The following is a 14,215-nucleotide window of genomic DNA, read 5'->3' as shown; positions in this document are numbered from 1 at the left end:
CTATCTATCTATCTATCTAATCAAATCTGCACAAGGAACGCTAAAGATTCAAATAACATCATGTACAGAGTGAATCAAAGTCTGAGCTTACGACATAGTTGTGGAGCATCAGTTCCACGGACTCTTGTCGGCCGTATTTTATGATCCAGGATTTGAGTTTGGACTCGGCTAGAGTGAGAAAGGCCTGCATGTGGTGTTTGTTCTCCAAGAATTCCATTTGAGCCAAGTGGATGCTAGAAGATGTAGAGACGAAGTTCATCCTAAAAAAGACAAAGTTTACAAAAGGATCTCAAACCTACAGCTTGACCCTCACATTCTGTAATCAGTCAACAAACATGACTATTGTTTTAAATATGAAAAGAATAACTTTGTATTATGGGTTGTATTTTTCTTTACTACCTCTCAGCCATGTCTTGGAGCTGGTCCGGGGGAACAGGGACTCCATCAACACTTCTGTCTTTATGGATCCTCTGAAAGACCTGCTGGTGACTTTCCAGGCTCTTTAACACATCCTGAACAGTATAAATACGTACAGCACATGAAGACTGACTGAAAACATTCACTGATGAGAACATTTTAGAACAAATTAAACAAATCTGTGCTAGCAGCGCCCTCAATACTGACTATAATATGAACTGAACAAAGTTTGGATATAAACTAGTCTGCCACTGATCTATCCAGTGCCTTTGCCTCTCCTGTCTGTGGTTCCATGCTAACCTTGTGCTGCTCCAGAGCTCTGTGGACAGTGTTAGCTGTCACATCATGTGCCTGCTGGACGATTATCTCTTGCCGCAGGGCTCCTTCGGCTTCATGCAGCCACGCCCCAACCATGTCCAAAGGAGCCGGCAGAGACCTGTCCAGCTGCAGATGCCAGTCCAGGAGCTGAAATAGGGAACAAACAGAGAAATACTATGTATGAGCAAACTGTGATTGTCCAGCTCATTGCACAAACAAATTGCCTTACCATGCCAATTAACAACTGCAGATAAAATCCCCAAATTACAATGAAAATCAGTAATCACTCGCTGAAAATACACAGATTGTAGCAGCAGGTTTATATGGATTGTTTTTACTTTATCAGTTAATTTAATTAAGGTAAATTGAAAGTGGGAGACAAACTGCCAACTTGCTAGAAAAAAACAATAAATTATCAACAGTTTCCAAGTCAGCCAAGTCTCCGACAGACTGGAAATGGCACTCTACATCACACGTAATCATAACATCACTGGTTCAAGTCTGGCTGTAAACCTTTGAGGAGGTTTAAGGTGCCTCCTGCTACTCTCACCCTATTAGAGGCCCTTTCCCAGGCCTGTTTGACCAGAGCCTGATCCACAGTCAGTATCCCATCCTTCTGAGTAGACTGCAAAGCTGCCTCCACCTGCTTCCTCCTCATCTCCAACTGGACACGCAGACTCTTGAACGACTGAAAAGAAAGATTCAGATCAGATCAGATTTCACAGCTCTCTGTCGCACGTACGTATCTCCAAAAACATTTAAGTCACAGTATACAGACATCAGAGCAAGTGCTCTCTCAGGGGTTACACCCTCTTTCCCACTGGTATCTAATCAGACCTTTAGAGAATCTGTGGCTAATTGCCTCTGAATACTATCCTTCTTTCTGGCTTCAGATTCTTAGATTCTTCTGAATAATGTGCAAAGAAAATGGGGATATCCCACATGCTGCTGAATATGGAAAGTATCCCGAGGCTTGGTGGAATAAGCCAGATTGACTGAAAATATGACGGCTGCCGTCTGATCCCCACAGTGTAATGCCACTGATTAAGCTAATAATAGGAGCGTCTGTGCCCAGTGTGCCCAGTTTAAACTGCACACACACCCAGACACCCAGACACACACACTAACCTGGTACTGCTGAGCGAGATTGCCCTCGGTCTCCTGAGCCTGTATTGCATCTCTCTCCAGCTGGTCGAGCCACATCTTGAGCTCCCTCAGGCTCTTTCGCTGCTCTCTCTAGGAGGCCGGGATGGTGGAGGGGTGAACCACGGGTGGAAAGATGGACATGGAAATTGGGAAGTGCAAAGGGGAAATAAAAAAACAAACGAAAGAGAGGACGATAGAGTTCAAAGGAAAGAAGAAAACAGAAGGATGGGGAGAAAATTATTAACCAGGAAGATGTTTGAGGGATTGATGAAAGCAGGGAGGGAGGAAGAGGATGAAAGAAAGGGCATGTACTCTTAAACATGTGTTGTCCTAATCCTCTGTGTCTCCCTGTAGGACAAAACGTCAAAAACCCACAGCTGCCAAAAACACTCAGCTTAAACAGGGTATTTTGTCTAAGACCCCCTACTAACATTTCATTGGATTTTAAGTAACCATGACGACAATACTATGCTGCTCAAAAGCTTGTGAAATAGTCTATTCAGTTTGAGAGCTGTTCACTTTCAGGCTATTCAGTTTTATCACTTCACATTAGCTCCTGTGGGGATATCAAACTTTATTATTTATGACAGCCTGAGAAGTTAAAATAGATTAAGTTAATTCTAAAGGGAAGCAGACATTGTACTCACCAAAACTTCTACAAATCCTTTTATAACCAGTGTTTCAGTTGCTATTTATTTTACACAAAATTACCGCTTTTGTTGTTTTAATGAAAACACAATGTCCAATTGCCTTTCATTCAATGAAAGACAATATTCTGTACAAACATGAGGGTGTCAACAAATAACAAAGCAGGTGTGAAACACAACAACCACCAAAAGCCTAATCAGCGTTGTAAGACAACAAAACACAATGCAACACAGAAAGCAAGAGGTTAGCGCAGCTTTACAGCACATCACAGCTCCTGACACTGTTAACCTTAAAAACAGGCAACCTCTATTCACAAGCTTTCCATCAAATACACTGTATCAATGCACACTGCCAATGCCAGAGGCTTTCATTGTCATGCTAATGGGACCAGGAGCCATAGCGCTAGGTGGTAACGTTAATAAATGGTAATATCACGTCTTATTATACTGGACTTCCTTTTGTTATCATGGCTCAGAAGCCCCGCGGCAGGAATATCACATCAGGTAAGATAAAGAACCAATATTAGCATATGGGCTCTATTTTGATATGGAAAAACAATGTTTAATCTCACCCATAAACTGTACAGTAGGGAGTGATACTGTAATCCAATAGAGGAGCCAGAAAAATAAGCATTAATCAAATTTATATGGAAACCATGAATGTGCATGGGTGCTAATTGCATTGAGCTGCGCAAAATGATGGAAAACCTGCCCCTGGGACCTTTAAGTTTACTATATAACCTACCTCCAACATTTCCTCTATATCGCGAGGAGCAAGACCATGCTGTAGGACAGAGGCCAGCACAACAACCACAGGAAAGCAGTCACCACACAAAAACACCAGAGAGAGAGAGAAAGACAAGGAGAGATACAAAGAGAGAGATGTGCAACAAGGAAAGACACAAAATAGGCAACACACTGCCAGAGCTGATGTGAAATTACTGTTTGTTTTAACCTCCTCTGAGTAGCAGATAGGTGGTGGTTACTGCTTCAGAACATTTTAGAAGGCATTAAGCACATTTTAGGGAAATTAAATTTCCTGTAATTGCTCTGACTTTTACTGTTCTTGGAGATGAAGAAAGCCTCATCCACATTGCACTTACATAGGTTAAAACAAGCATCAGACAGTATTTAGAAAGCTCCAGCTGAACACACGTCACTTCAAGGCTAATTAAACAAAGACAAAATGCCATCTATATATATATGTCATGGCCGAGGTTTGACACATTAACTGTGACATCTGAAGAGAAGGACAAAACACATAGGATGCAGAAAGAGAGAAGACAATGAAAGGCATATTCAGAATAAGATTAATCTGACTGCTGTTTACCTCTTCTTCTTGCTGTCCGTCTGAGTCGCTCTGCTGTCGGTCAGGGTGATGCTTCAGGAACTGGGCTACGTATGTCATAATGGATTTCTCATCTGGCTTGTCTACATCGACATCTGAGGAGGGAAGCATACGAATGTAATCAAAAGTCATATCAAGGTGAGGCCAGTTGATAATTCCTAAACAGTTTCTTACATGGAGGAAAATAATTAATTCATGAGAACACGTTTGACTGACATCTATTCCAAAACTGACACCTTAGATGAAAACAACCTTCAGCACTTCAGATCAGGGTCCAAGTTTTGTTTGCCGGTTCCACGATGCTGAATCTCATGGCCTAATGGACCTTAATTATACTGATGTCAAGCTTGATTTGTCAGGGTTCATTGTGAAGGGCAGGCGTGAAGGGGCACAGATGGTGTTTGGTAGTGACACTGAGCTGCACATCTGATGCTGTGATAGATGCCCACAATTGTATTTCAATATTCCAAACAGAAAACAACAGCTCTATATGATGAAAATCTACTGTTACAATAATCTGAGTGACTAACACAAAGGTCACGCTGTAGCATTAATTTGATGCCATGATGTTTTAGATATGTAGTTATTCTCAACCAAGACTTGCTCGGTTCAGTTTTCATCAACTGAATGAAAAAGTCTCTCAAAAATGTAATTTACCCTCTGGGTCAAGAAGCTGCGGGATGCCCAGCTCCGTCTCAGCCAATAAGAAGGCTTCTTGCAGATTTTCTCGGTTAGGCCTCCTCCATACTCGCTCCATGTCAACTACATTGGGGCGAAGGGCATGGATAACTGCAAAGAATGCCTGCCCGTTGCGCCAACTGGGGCCAAAGTCCTTCACCTCAATGCCTTGACGTCTAGAAAGAACAGAACATTACAAGGTCACAGATGGAAGGTTTTTGGTTTTGTTTTGGGTGATAAGACAATTAACTAGTAGGGTAAGATACATACTTGGTGGCTGTGTGCTGGACCCATCTTAGCAGGGCCTTTCTGGCTCCGCCCTGCAGAGGTGGGAGAGGTTTTCTTTTGACAGGTGGGCTGGTGGTCTCAGTGCTGCTGGTGGAGCTGTCCAGTGAAGAAGTGCTGCTGGACAAGGCCTGAAGTGCTGGTAGGCTACTGGTCAGCTCCTCTATCTGAAAGGAAAAAATATTTATTATTAATAATGTCTAGTCCAATAAAGGGCACTAAACTGTAATTGCTAATACTGATATAATATTTTTTTTGTGTTTGTTTTTTGCAACTGATTTTCTTCAGTGATAAACAGCACTTTAACGTATAAAAAAAAAAAAATCACACAATGTATTATTAGACTTCAGCACAGCCAGCTGGTCAGTTGTTGGGAGATTTATTGCTATGCACACATAATGTACTTCTCAGTTTCTCCTCTCTACTGTCTGCAGCTCACTCAGAAAAATCCATATACATCTCTGTGAAATGAAATACATCAATGTGTCAGTGTAAGTACATTTTCCACTGTTGTACATTTCCTTTATTTAATATCCTTATGTTTGCTGGAATGGCGGGCATCTGCATGTGCTGATGTTCCTTAGAGACTGTAGTATTTGTGATTAAGTTCTTGTTGATCTGTGCGTGTCTGAAATGCCTGAGGTAGCAACTGCTTGTTTTCAGTAGGGATGTTTTGGAAGATTGATTTTCCCACCATACATTTCCTGATAGTTCAAATTGCTTAGCTTTTTGCCAGCTAGAATAAAATTAAAAATACAAAAATATATTTCAAGCTTCCCACTTTCCTAATAAGTACTGCCAGTTTACCAAACTAAACTAAACTTTCTTATTAGATTTAATATTTGTTTGATGTTGTGCCAATAATATGTAGGACCATGCTGATTGTACAGTATATTGGCAGCCATGTAGTCAATTTAAAGTCCTAGTTGTGCCCTTGTTTTTTCTCTTTGTTTCATTAAAAAAAATAATATCCTGAATTATGTTAATGCTAATCTGATTAATGGCACTTAATGTAAATTGATTTAAGGCAATCTTACCTGGAAATAGAGGATGATGGTCCACATCAACCCCAATACAATTGATGGCCGTCCATCAACAATGTCTGTGGAGTTGATGTTCACTAGCTTGATCTGTGTCAAAACACAATATCCATTATTTCAATATATCGTAACAGGAGCTAATAATTCCAGATTGCAATCAATTCCAGTATATCTGTTTACACTCTCATATTTCTCTCAATCTGGTAACTCTGTCCTGACACAAAATGAACAATAATCTGTATGAGACTAATCCTCAATACTACTCTATGCAGATAATCCTGACCATATCTATTCCATGTCCTGAACAAACTAGTACAGTAACATTATGAATACTGACCGGAGATCCTCTGTAGGCAGACTGGAGGGAAGATAAGAAAAGAAAAAGAAGACAGAGAGAGAGAGAGAGAGAACATTTAGAGGTACTCTAGATGTGTTTGATTGAAGGGGGACGCCTCATTGACTGTGAGATAGCAGATACTGCAGCATCTCTGAGGTGAGATAACCTGAGTGGTTGGCTGAGAGGAGAGATCTATCACCACTACACAGGCAACTGGGATTACACCCAGCAGAGATGGACAGAGAGTGAGTGATACAGGGGGGAGGGAGAGGCAAAGAGAAGAGCAAGAAAAGGGTGAGAGACAGAGGGCTGTATGTACTGATATGATGAAGTATTCTATATTATCACACAGAAGGTTATATTACTGAGGGGCTGCAGCACAACAGGTCATCATATGGTAATACACACCACTCCAAATAGGTGAACAAGCATGGAGGAAGAGATTGGGGGCAAGCGAGGGCAGTGTGGGACAGTGGCTGATAAGAATACATGCAATACACGGTTTTATATTAGAAAACACAGCAGGTTATTCTGGCAACTCAACGCGGCGGTGTGAAGCTGGGATGGAATAAAGTGGTAGTTGTGTGCAGGTTTAGTTGACATTATTCAGCTGACATTTTTTATATTTAATTGTTTATAAAGCTAAAATGCAAATAAATATAAAATAAGCAATCTGAAGACGTCCCATTGGGCTTAAATTGTGATGGTGAAGTTTTATGACATTTTATGGTTTAAACAATTAATCAACTGACAAAAAAATGTTACAATTGCAGACCTAGTTCACATTATAGCTACAGATTTGAAACTCCTGGTAAATACATATGAAATGGTAAACATCCAAATGCCACTGCACAACTCAACTAAATGTTCTACGATACAGATGCAAGAGAGGAACATGTATCAGATATAAAGCGATTGGGCCACTAAAGCAAAATGTAAATACGGTCTAGACATACATGAGGTTTACACACAGAGCATATTTACATTTAATTTTCTACACAGAGATTTACACACACACACACATCCACAACAGAGTGCCCACTGACGTCTCATCTCCAGACTGAAGATTACTGGTGTAGGATTTACAGTTTTAACCCTGTCACACATGAGGAAGACAAATCAATATCCCTACAGACACCAGCTCATACTTATTGCTTTATTTATGTATATCCGAGAACGAGCTGAGTGAAGCTTTGAGAATGTTTTACTAATCTCACGGAGGGACGGTTGATGAAGTTAAATGATTACATCCTAAAACCAAATAAAGCATTTTTGGATGTTATTCTGTCAATGAAGCTGGGAAGAGGAATTGTAAACCATGGTGGGTTGTTTTTTATTTTTTATCTTAATTGAAGACAAATAATGAAAGAAAGAAAATAAATTTCATTTTCATTGATTTTCTTTATCTTTTATGGGCTGCCAAAGAAAATCTAATAAACATAAGATGTGAACAAAGTCAGCAAAAACATATCAAATCCTGTGTATGAATATCTGTTTTTAATTTTTTTATTTATTTACTCAAAATCTTTGCAGGGATGTGAAAACATATGATGTGGGAAGGTGGAGTGTTTAAGAGGCGGGGACGAAGAGGAAACAGGTCACACAAGGTCAGGATTCAGTGTTTGTACCCACGAGGCAGCAGCTGAGCAGAGGGAGCAGTGGGAGGGGTAAAACAGAAGAGAGAAAAAAAAACATAAAACGAAGGCGCTGAACTCTCACCTTCCTACCCTCAAGGAACTTGAGAGCTGTACCGATGTTGGCGACCCAGTGGATCCTCTTTAGCTTCTTGCCCTGCTCACATGGCTGGAAGGAAAAATGGGAACAATGGAGATGGAAAGAAAGAAATAAAGAAACAGAGAGGGAGAGAAATAGTGTGGATAAAATAAGACACACCAAATGCTGCAGTATACAAAAAGTTTGGGAATTTCAGTGAGTTAGTATAGTATAAACACAAATACAGTTAAAAAGAATAAATGAGAAAATCAGGAATTAAGTCAGAAAGACAGAAAGGCCTAAGAAGAGCTGTGTTTGACTATAACCGGACAGATCAATAGGACATAGACGGCTTAGACCTAAGGCAATATTGGCAAAGTAAAATCCTCAAGATATGTGTGTATGTCTTTTGTCTTTGTTGTGTGTGTGTTTGTGAACTATGATTTGTCGTTGTTAATCCAGGCTTTTCTATTCCATTCAAACATCCCAATAAAAGCCGATCAATGAGCATTTCTATGTAATTGTGGCTTATTTCACATGCACTGCATTAAGTCGTTAGCTCTTTTGTGAAATTTGTAAAAACAAAACAAAAAAAAACATTCAAAGCAGCAGCTCTGACTGTTAATGTCATATTATATAAACAATTACAAATGAAAGAATCTCTCTGTTATCTGACCAGTCTGATCCTTTTCATATTAGCTCAAGTTAAAATTTAATCCAGAAAGATCAGAGGATGTGAAGTGTTTGAAGTCAGTGGCCAAATCACATGCTGTACAGATGACCATGAGACTCACCAGTTTCTGTCCAGAGAGGATTTCCAGCAGTGCCAGCAGCATCACACCATCCTTGATGTCCTCAAACAGGTCTGTCACCACCAGAGGTGGGACACGCTATATGTGAAAACAAGCACACCCAGTCTTTTCAAACAATATGTTATGTAAAAATCATTAGACATATGTATTAGATATTATATATTTTGTTTAGTTGAGTGCATTTTAATTATCCCAAATGTTTGCAACAATGTTCGAATCCAGAGAAATCGAAGTAAGTTATTGCCTTTAAGCGATAGTGAAAGCTGAAAAGTGACAGGAAAGGAAGGAGAGACAGGGGATGACACACTGCAAAGGGCCACAGCTTAGATACAAACCAATGGCCGCTGCAGCAAGGACTCTGCCTTGTTACATGGGGCGCCAGCACTACCAGTTGAGCTATGTGGGCGCCCCATGGTGCGTTTCCTACTTGCCTTTACTTCCTATAACTTCTGGGGAAACACAGGATACATCGGATACGTCAGAGAGAGCAGAAGGAATTCATGACTAAATATAATGTTAATAAAACTAAATAGATTACTTTGTCCGTGAACATGATGACATAAGTCACGTCAGATATATTTTCATCAGCAATGATGGTTGTTTAATAATTAGCAACAACTCCCATGATTCCACACTACTTCACAAAGTCATCAAACCACGTATTTTGTAATTGTTTTGATGTGACTGACCCCTAGTGGCCAATATTACTGCACGTTCAAAACAAGCTCACATAGAAAACCTGGAGGAATGGAACATGGAACATTGAAAGCTGATCATTTCTAAATAGGTGTCTGGTGCTTGGGCATAATTACTTACATAAACTCCCTGTTTACATAAACATTGCATGCCATGAACTCATACAAAGCTTTCTCAGTTTTTGTGGAATGCAAAAACCTGGGATTTAAACCTTAATAGCTTTTGCAATGTACATAAAACTATGAGGCAAGAAGTATTTTTTTCTGAACATTATCCTACTCTAAGTAATGCGGCGCATAAATAAACCGAAATACAATAAATTTATTACACAGTAAGATGTTAATTTCAACATGGATAAAGGAAATCCACATAAAAAATGTACTTGAAGCCCCAAAAGAGTTTGGCTATGCCAAGTATTACTGACAGCCAGAGTCAGCCATAAGCAGAGGCTCAGCGGGCTCTGAATGGGGTCTTCAAATCCTAAAATATGCTGATGATTTCAAACTGTATCCTTCTCATTGAGTTCCTCCCTGACCTGACACAGACTTGTAGACTTGGGGAAATCCACATATCTCTGTTTCTTGCCTGCGCCACATCAAGGATTTCTCTTAAAGCACAGTCACATGCTGGGGCTGAGGAGAGGTTTAGGGGGGGAGCATTCAGACGAGCAAGCCGTTCACAAGGAGATTAGCGGCAAAGGGAGTGAGGGAGAAAGAGGAGACCCGAGGAGAGGCGGAAGCGGAGATGTGTGCACGAGGGTGTTTGTGTTAGCACGTGCAAGTGGAGTGTATGTGTGTGGTGCGAGAGAGAAAAACCCCCAACATCATGGATACGCGAGAGGGATATAATTGAGTAGAAAGTGTGGCAGCGAGAAAAATGATAGAAGGCACAGAGAGAAGGGACATAAACCTCACGTCTTTCAAAATTAATTAGCAAATACAGAAGCTCTTCTCACTAATTCCTCTTCTAATGTCATTTCATGGCTTTGGATATTAGAATATACAGACAGCACTTGTGCCCCAATCATAAAGTGACAGAAGAAACACTTATAAGGACCCCTTCAAATGCATAATTATACCATGAGCTAATTGAAGTTAAATTTACCTATTTGTTCATTATAATCCTAAAGCTAATGAGGAAATTTCTGACTAATTACAAAATAAGAAAGTAATATCCATTTCCTCTGCTCAGCCGCAAGAGTTAAAAAAAATAAATCAAGGGCTTAATGAGCTAATTACATATGAGTGTCTGGGCCATAATTGATTGTGAGCAGAGGAGTTTTAGGATGTATGTCTGTCTGTGCTCTCATGTTATTCCCCTGGTACACTTGACTCAGTGGATTCCAAAAGATCAACAGCATGAAAGACAGTGGGAGGGGAAGACACAAAGAGAAGACTGAAGAGTTTCATTTTGAATTGCAATACATCCAGTTCTGAAGGAGCAAGTCATTTACAAGCGTCTGAAAGGGAATTATTTGTACGTAAAAGTAACAATGTGAATAACTTAAATGTCTAAAATCACAGTAAGTTATATTATACTTGGGCAAACCCCATAAACCTATAGCTCAGGATGAATGTCTCTTTAAAAAAAAAAAAATACTGTCTGCTAGCAAGAAAGCCATCACATGGAAATCGCTGCAGGCAAACTCTGCAACAAAGGAAGACTGGACTGCAATTGTCAATAAAATAAACTGTAAAGATTAACTGACCTTTTTCTTAAGACAATAATAAAATGTATAATATAAAGTACTGGAAAAAATGTATCCTATATACAGTATATGTGCCTTTAAGATATATCCCGTTATACATATGTCATTGAAACACCTTGTTCCTGTATTGTGCTGCTCACGTTAACCCACTTGTTTGCTTGAAAAGATCAATAAAAATAAGACTGCAAAAATAAAAGCATGTGACGATGCTAACATAGTGTTATTTAGCAGGTATTCATTTTACTTCTTATTTCAGTGTTTTAATTATTGTTTATTCGACATAATCTGAGCAGGGTGGGTAGAGTGACACTTTGTGAAGGAAGTCAGTCAATTAAGGGAAATTAGGATCCTAGTATTATTTTGCATTTTAACAATACAGCACAATAGATGTTTGCTTTTGACCTGTGGCCTACCATTAAGTTTTAGTTTTGGCCCTCCAAGGGAAAATGTTTGGGCACCCCTGGTTTAGAGCATGCTGACATTTGCTAATAGTCAAAAAACAAAAGCATTGGTAAAACAAAAATTTAGACCAGATATTAGATTAGATGTCAGAGAATCAACAGTTACTATAGTTTATTGTGATGGAACATGTCTGTACCATATTTAATTTCACAGTTGGACACAGTGGAGGAATTTATTTATTTATTTATGAATGAACCATGAATATCCGTACCAAATTTTTTACCAATCCAGCTAGTAGCTGTCAAGATATTTCAATGAATACGTGAATGTCTGTAGGGAGTTTCATGGCAATCCAAAATGTAAAAACTATGAAAAACATCCTTGGAGCTCAGTCAACTGAGGCACATACCATGCTTGAATTTATGTGCATGGAGTATGCCGTCCCCTCACTCCCCCTCTTCCCTCCACTAAAAAAAGAAGGGGGTGAGTGGGGATGTGGAGCTTCCCTTTACAGCTGCTGTAATCTCTAAGAACACTTGGTTCACTGATTACTGTTACTAAAGCTGTTTGCGTGGAAAATGACTGCGCGACGATGAGCCTCACGCCGGTCACTTCGTAATTAAGCTTTAACCTTCTCAGAAAGGATTTGTCAAAATGGAAACTTGGGGCCTGCTCACTGAATTCTTCCCATTTGTCACTCCACTGCTGTGCAGGGTGCGACTTTGAACCCTGATACTCGCTTCAGAACCAAAATGAGGCCATTCTAAGCTACTACCTGGATACTATATCTTTAATTGTGGAGTGTAAACAACAACACTTCCTATTTAAATGACAGAATTAAACTAAAGTACTGCCTTCTCTTACAGTTTGGTCTATAACTGGTGACTTAATCTGGAGAGCTACTCCAAGTAATAAGAGTCATTAATCTTCTGTATAAATTAACAGCTTCAATACATCCACTCATAGAAACTCTTTGTCAAAGCTCATAAGACTTCTTTTGTTGTACCTGTGGAGTGGAAAAAGTAAGGGGGGAGGGGAGCAATAGTGAAAGGAAGCCCTCATGCCATGTCTCAACTCACCTAACGATTAATCACATACCTTTAGGCGCTGAATTAAAGACCTGTGATAACTGGAGTGGCCTAATCATCTGCATAGCCAAGGGCGTGATCTATCCTTCTGAGAGCAGAGCTAAACCAACTGTTAAAGCTTCTTCCCTCTCTCTATCCTTCTGTCTCTCTCTCACACACATTTTTTTTGCCTAATGTGTCTTTTTAAGTGGTTCTTTGTAGAGTATTTATGCATGCGAGTCAACCCATATGATGCCATTTTATCACTGCTAGTCTACAGAATGACGTCTTCAAGAAACGCACCTCCTTTTTACAACAGATCACCGCGCCAGCTGAATTGACTTTTACCCCTTACTCATCACAAAGCTCTCTGAACATTTACCAAGCTGGCATGACGACCAAGAAATTTTTTAAGTCAAATATGAGCCAATCACTGTCACTATGGCAACATCAGGCATCAGGTGAAAGGGTAAGCAGTTTCGTGATGAGCGAGGAGGAGAGCAACTAATTTGATCAAGTAGGTAGAGAGAGATGCGTGGGGGGAAAAAACACTCTTATCTCTTTCGGATGGAACTGTGATAGTATCACTAATCTATTGATTAGCTGACTCGGTTAATTAAAGTGAATTTAAATGGAATAACATTTCCCGGATCTTTGAGAAGTCAGTTTATTGGTGTTTTTGTTGAACAAATTAAGATTCTATGTTATTGCACCTTAAGTTTAGTATGAGAAAAGAATAGTTATAGTTATTAGACAATAATATGCTTGTATCCTTTCTTGCTGAGAGTTAAATATGTAGCTGGAATCAGCAGGTGATTAGCTTAGCTTAGCATAAACACTAGAAACAGCTAGTCTAGCTCAGTCTGAAGGTAACAAAATCTGCCTACCAGTACTTCTAAAGCTCATGAATTAACATGACGTATCTGGTTTGTTTCATCCAAATAAAAACTTGTGGATTGGGGGACACAATAAGTGCATTTACAAAAATGTCCTTTATGCTTTTTAATCCAGACTTTTGGGATCCCTTTCTTATGTATCCCTCTGAATCCTCATTGTATTCCCCTAATCACTCAAACTCCAGCATTTTCAAAGACCATGAAATAGCAAAAGGGCTGTTGATCTACTCTATTGCATCAAAATGACTTGATAAATAAACTATGTGCTTACCATAAGTGTTCAAGGCATTTAAGTTTTGGGCTGTGTGTAATTTTCTGCTGGCATGGTCCTGAGATGTGATATTTAATATTACGTCAAGGTTTATTCCCTCAAGAGTGCTTTCCAAATGAATTTTCTGCTCCACGTCACCGCAGTTCAAGGCCTCCACAGCTGTCGTAATCAAATAGGAAACCTTGAGAGGAGCGTTGCAGATTGAAATAACATATAATTGTGTTGCGCTGTGCCATGTTTGCCTTGTCCACACATTCCTGACACACTGCTCAAGAAGTAACGGGTTAAATTGAGGAGCCTAATGCAGTATAATGCAATAATTACATGCACACGGTGGCCCTTCAGCATTGCAGCCGCATCAAGTTTAATTGTTTCGTAAAAGTTACAGATATGTGGTGTCCAAGCTCATTGAAGAACCAAAAGAAGGGCAGTCT

The 14,215-nt window shown here is 39.7% G+C and overlaps 1 protein-coding gene across 1 annotated transcript in view; it reads right to left on the bottom strand.

The window, feature by feature from the left end:
* The window catches only part of LOC118340996 (nesprin-1-like), a 32,778-nt gene that overhangs the window by 15,728 nt on the left and 2,835 nt on the right, over nt 1-14,215 (bottom strand). Inside the window, exons 3-13 of the mRNA XM_035679162.1 lie at nt 8,724-8,819; nt 7,936-8,019; nt 5,877-5,969; nt 4,825-5,006; nt 4,534-4,730; nt 3,859-3,971; nt 1,864-1,971; nt 1,286-1,423; nt 718-882; nt 400-512; nt 92-260 (exon numbers count right to left, since the gene is read on the bottom strand). Coding sequence (XP_035535055.1) covers nt 92-260; nt 400-512; nt 718-882; nt 1,286-1,423; nt 1,864-1,971; nt 3,859-3,971; nt 4,534-4,730; nt 4,825-5,006; nt 5,877-5,969; nt 7,936-8,019; nt 8,724-8,819 — 1,458 coding nt within the window. The remainder of the gene's footprint in view (nt 1-91; nt 261-399; nt 513-717; nt 883-1,285; nt 1,424-1,863; nt 1,972-3,858; nt 3,972-4,533; nt 4,731-4,824; nt 5,007-5,876; nt 5,970-7,935; nt 8,020-8,723; nt 8,820-14,215) is intronic.

Source organism: Morone saxatilis, unplaced genomic scaffold, assembly GCF_004916995.1.
Source record: "Morone saxatilis isolate NCDOM2014 unplaced genomic scaffold, NCSU_SB_2.0 Contig7, whole genome shotgun sequence".
NCBI classification, from domain to species: domain Eukaryota; kingdom Metazoa; phylum Chordata; class Actinopteri; family Moronidae; genus Morone; species Morone saxatilis.
This window is presented reverse-complemented; position numbering and strand designations above follow the sequence as displayed.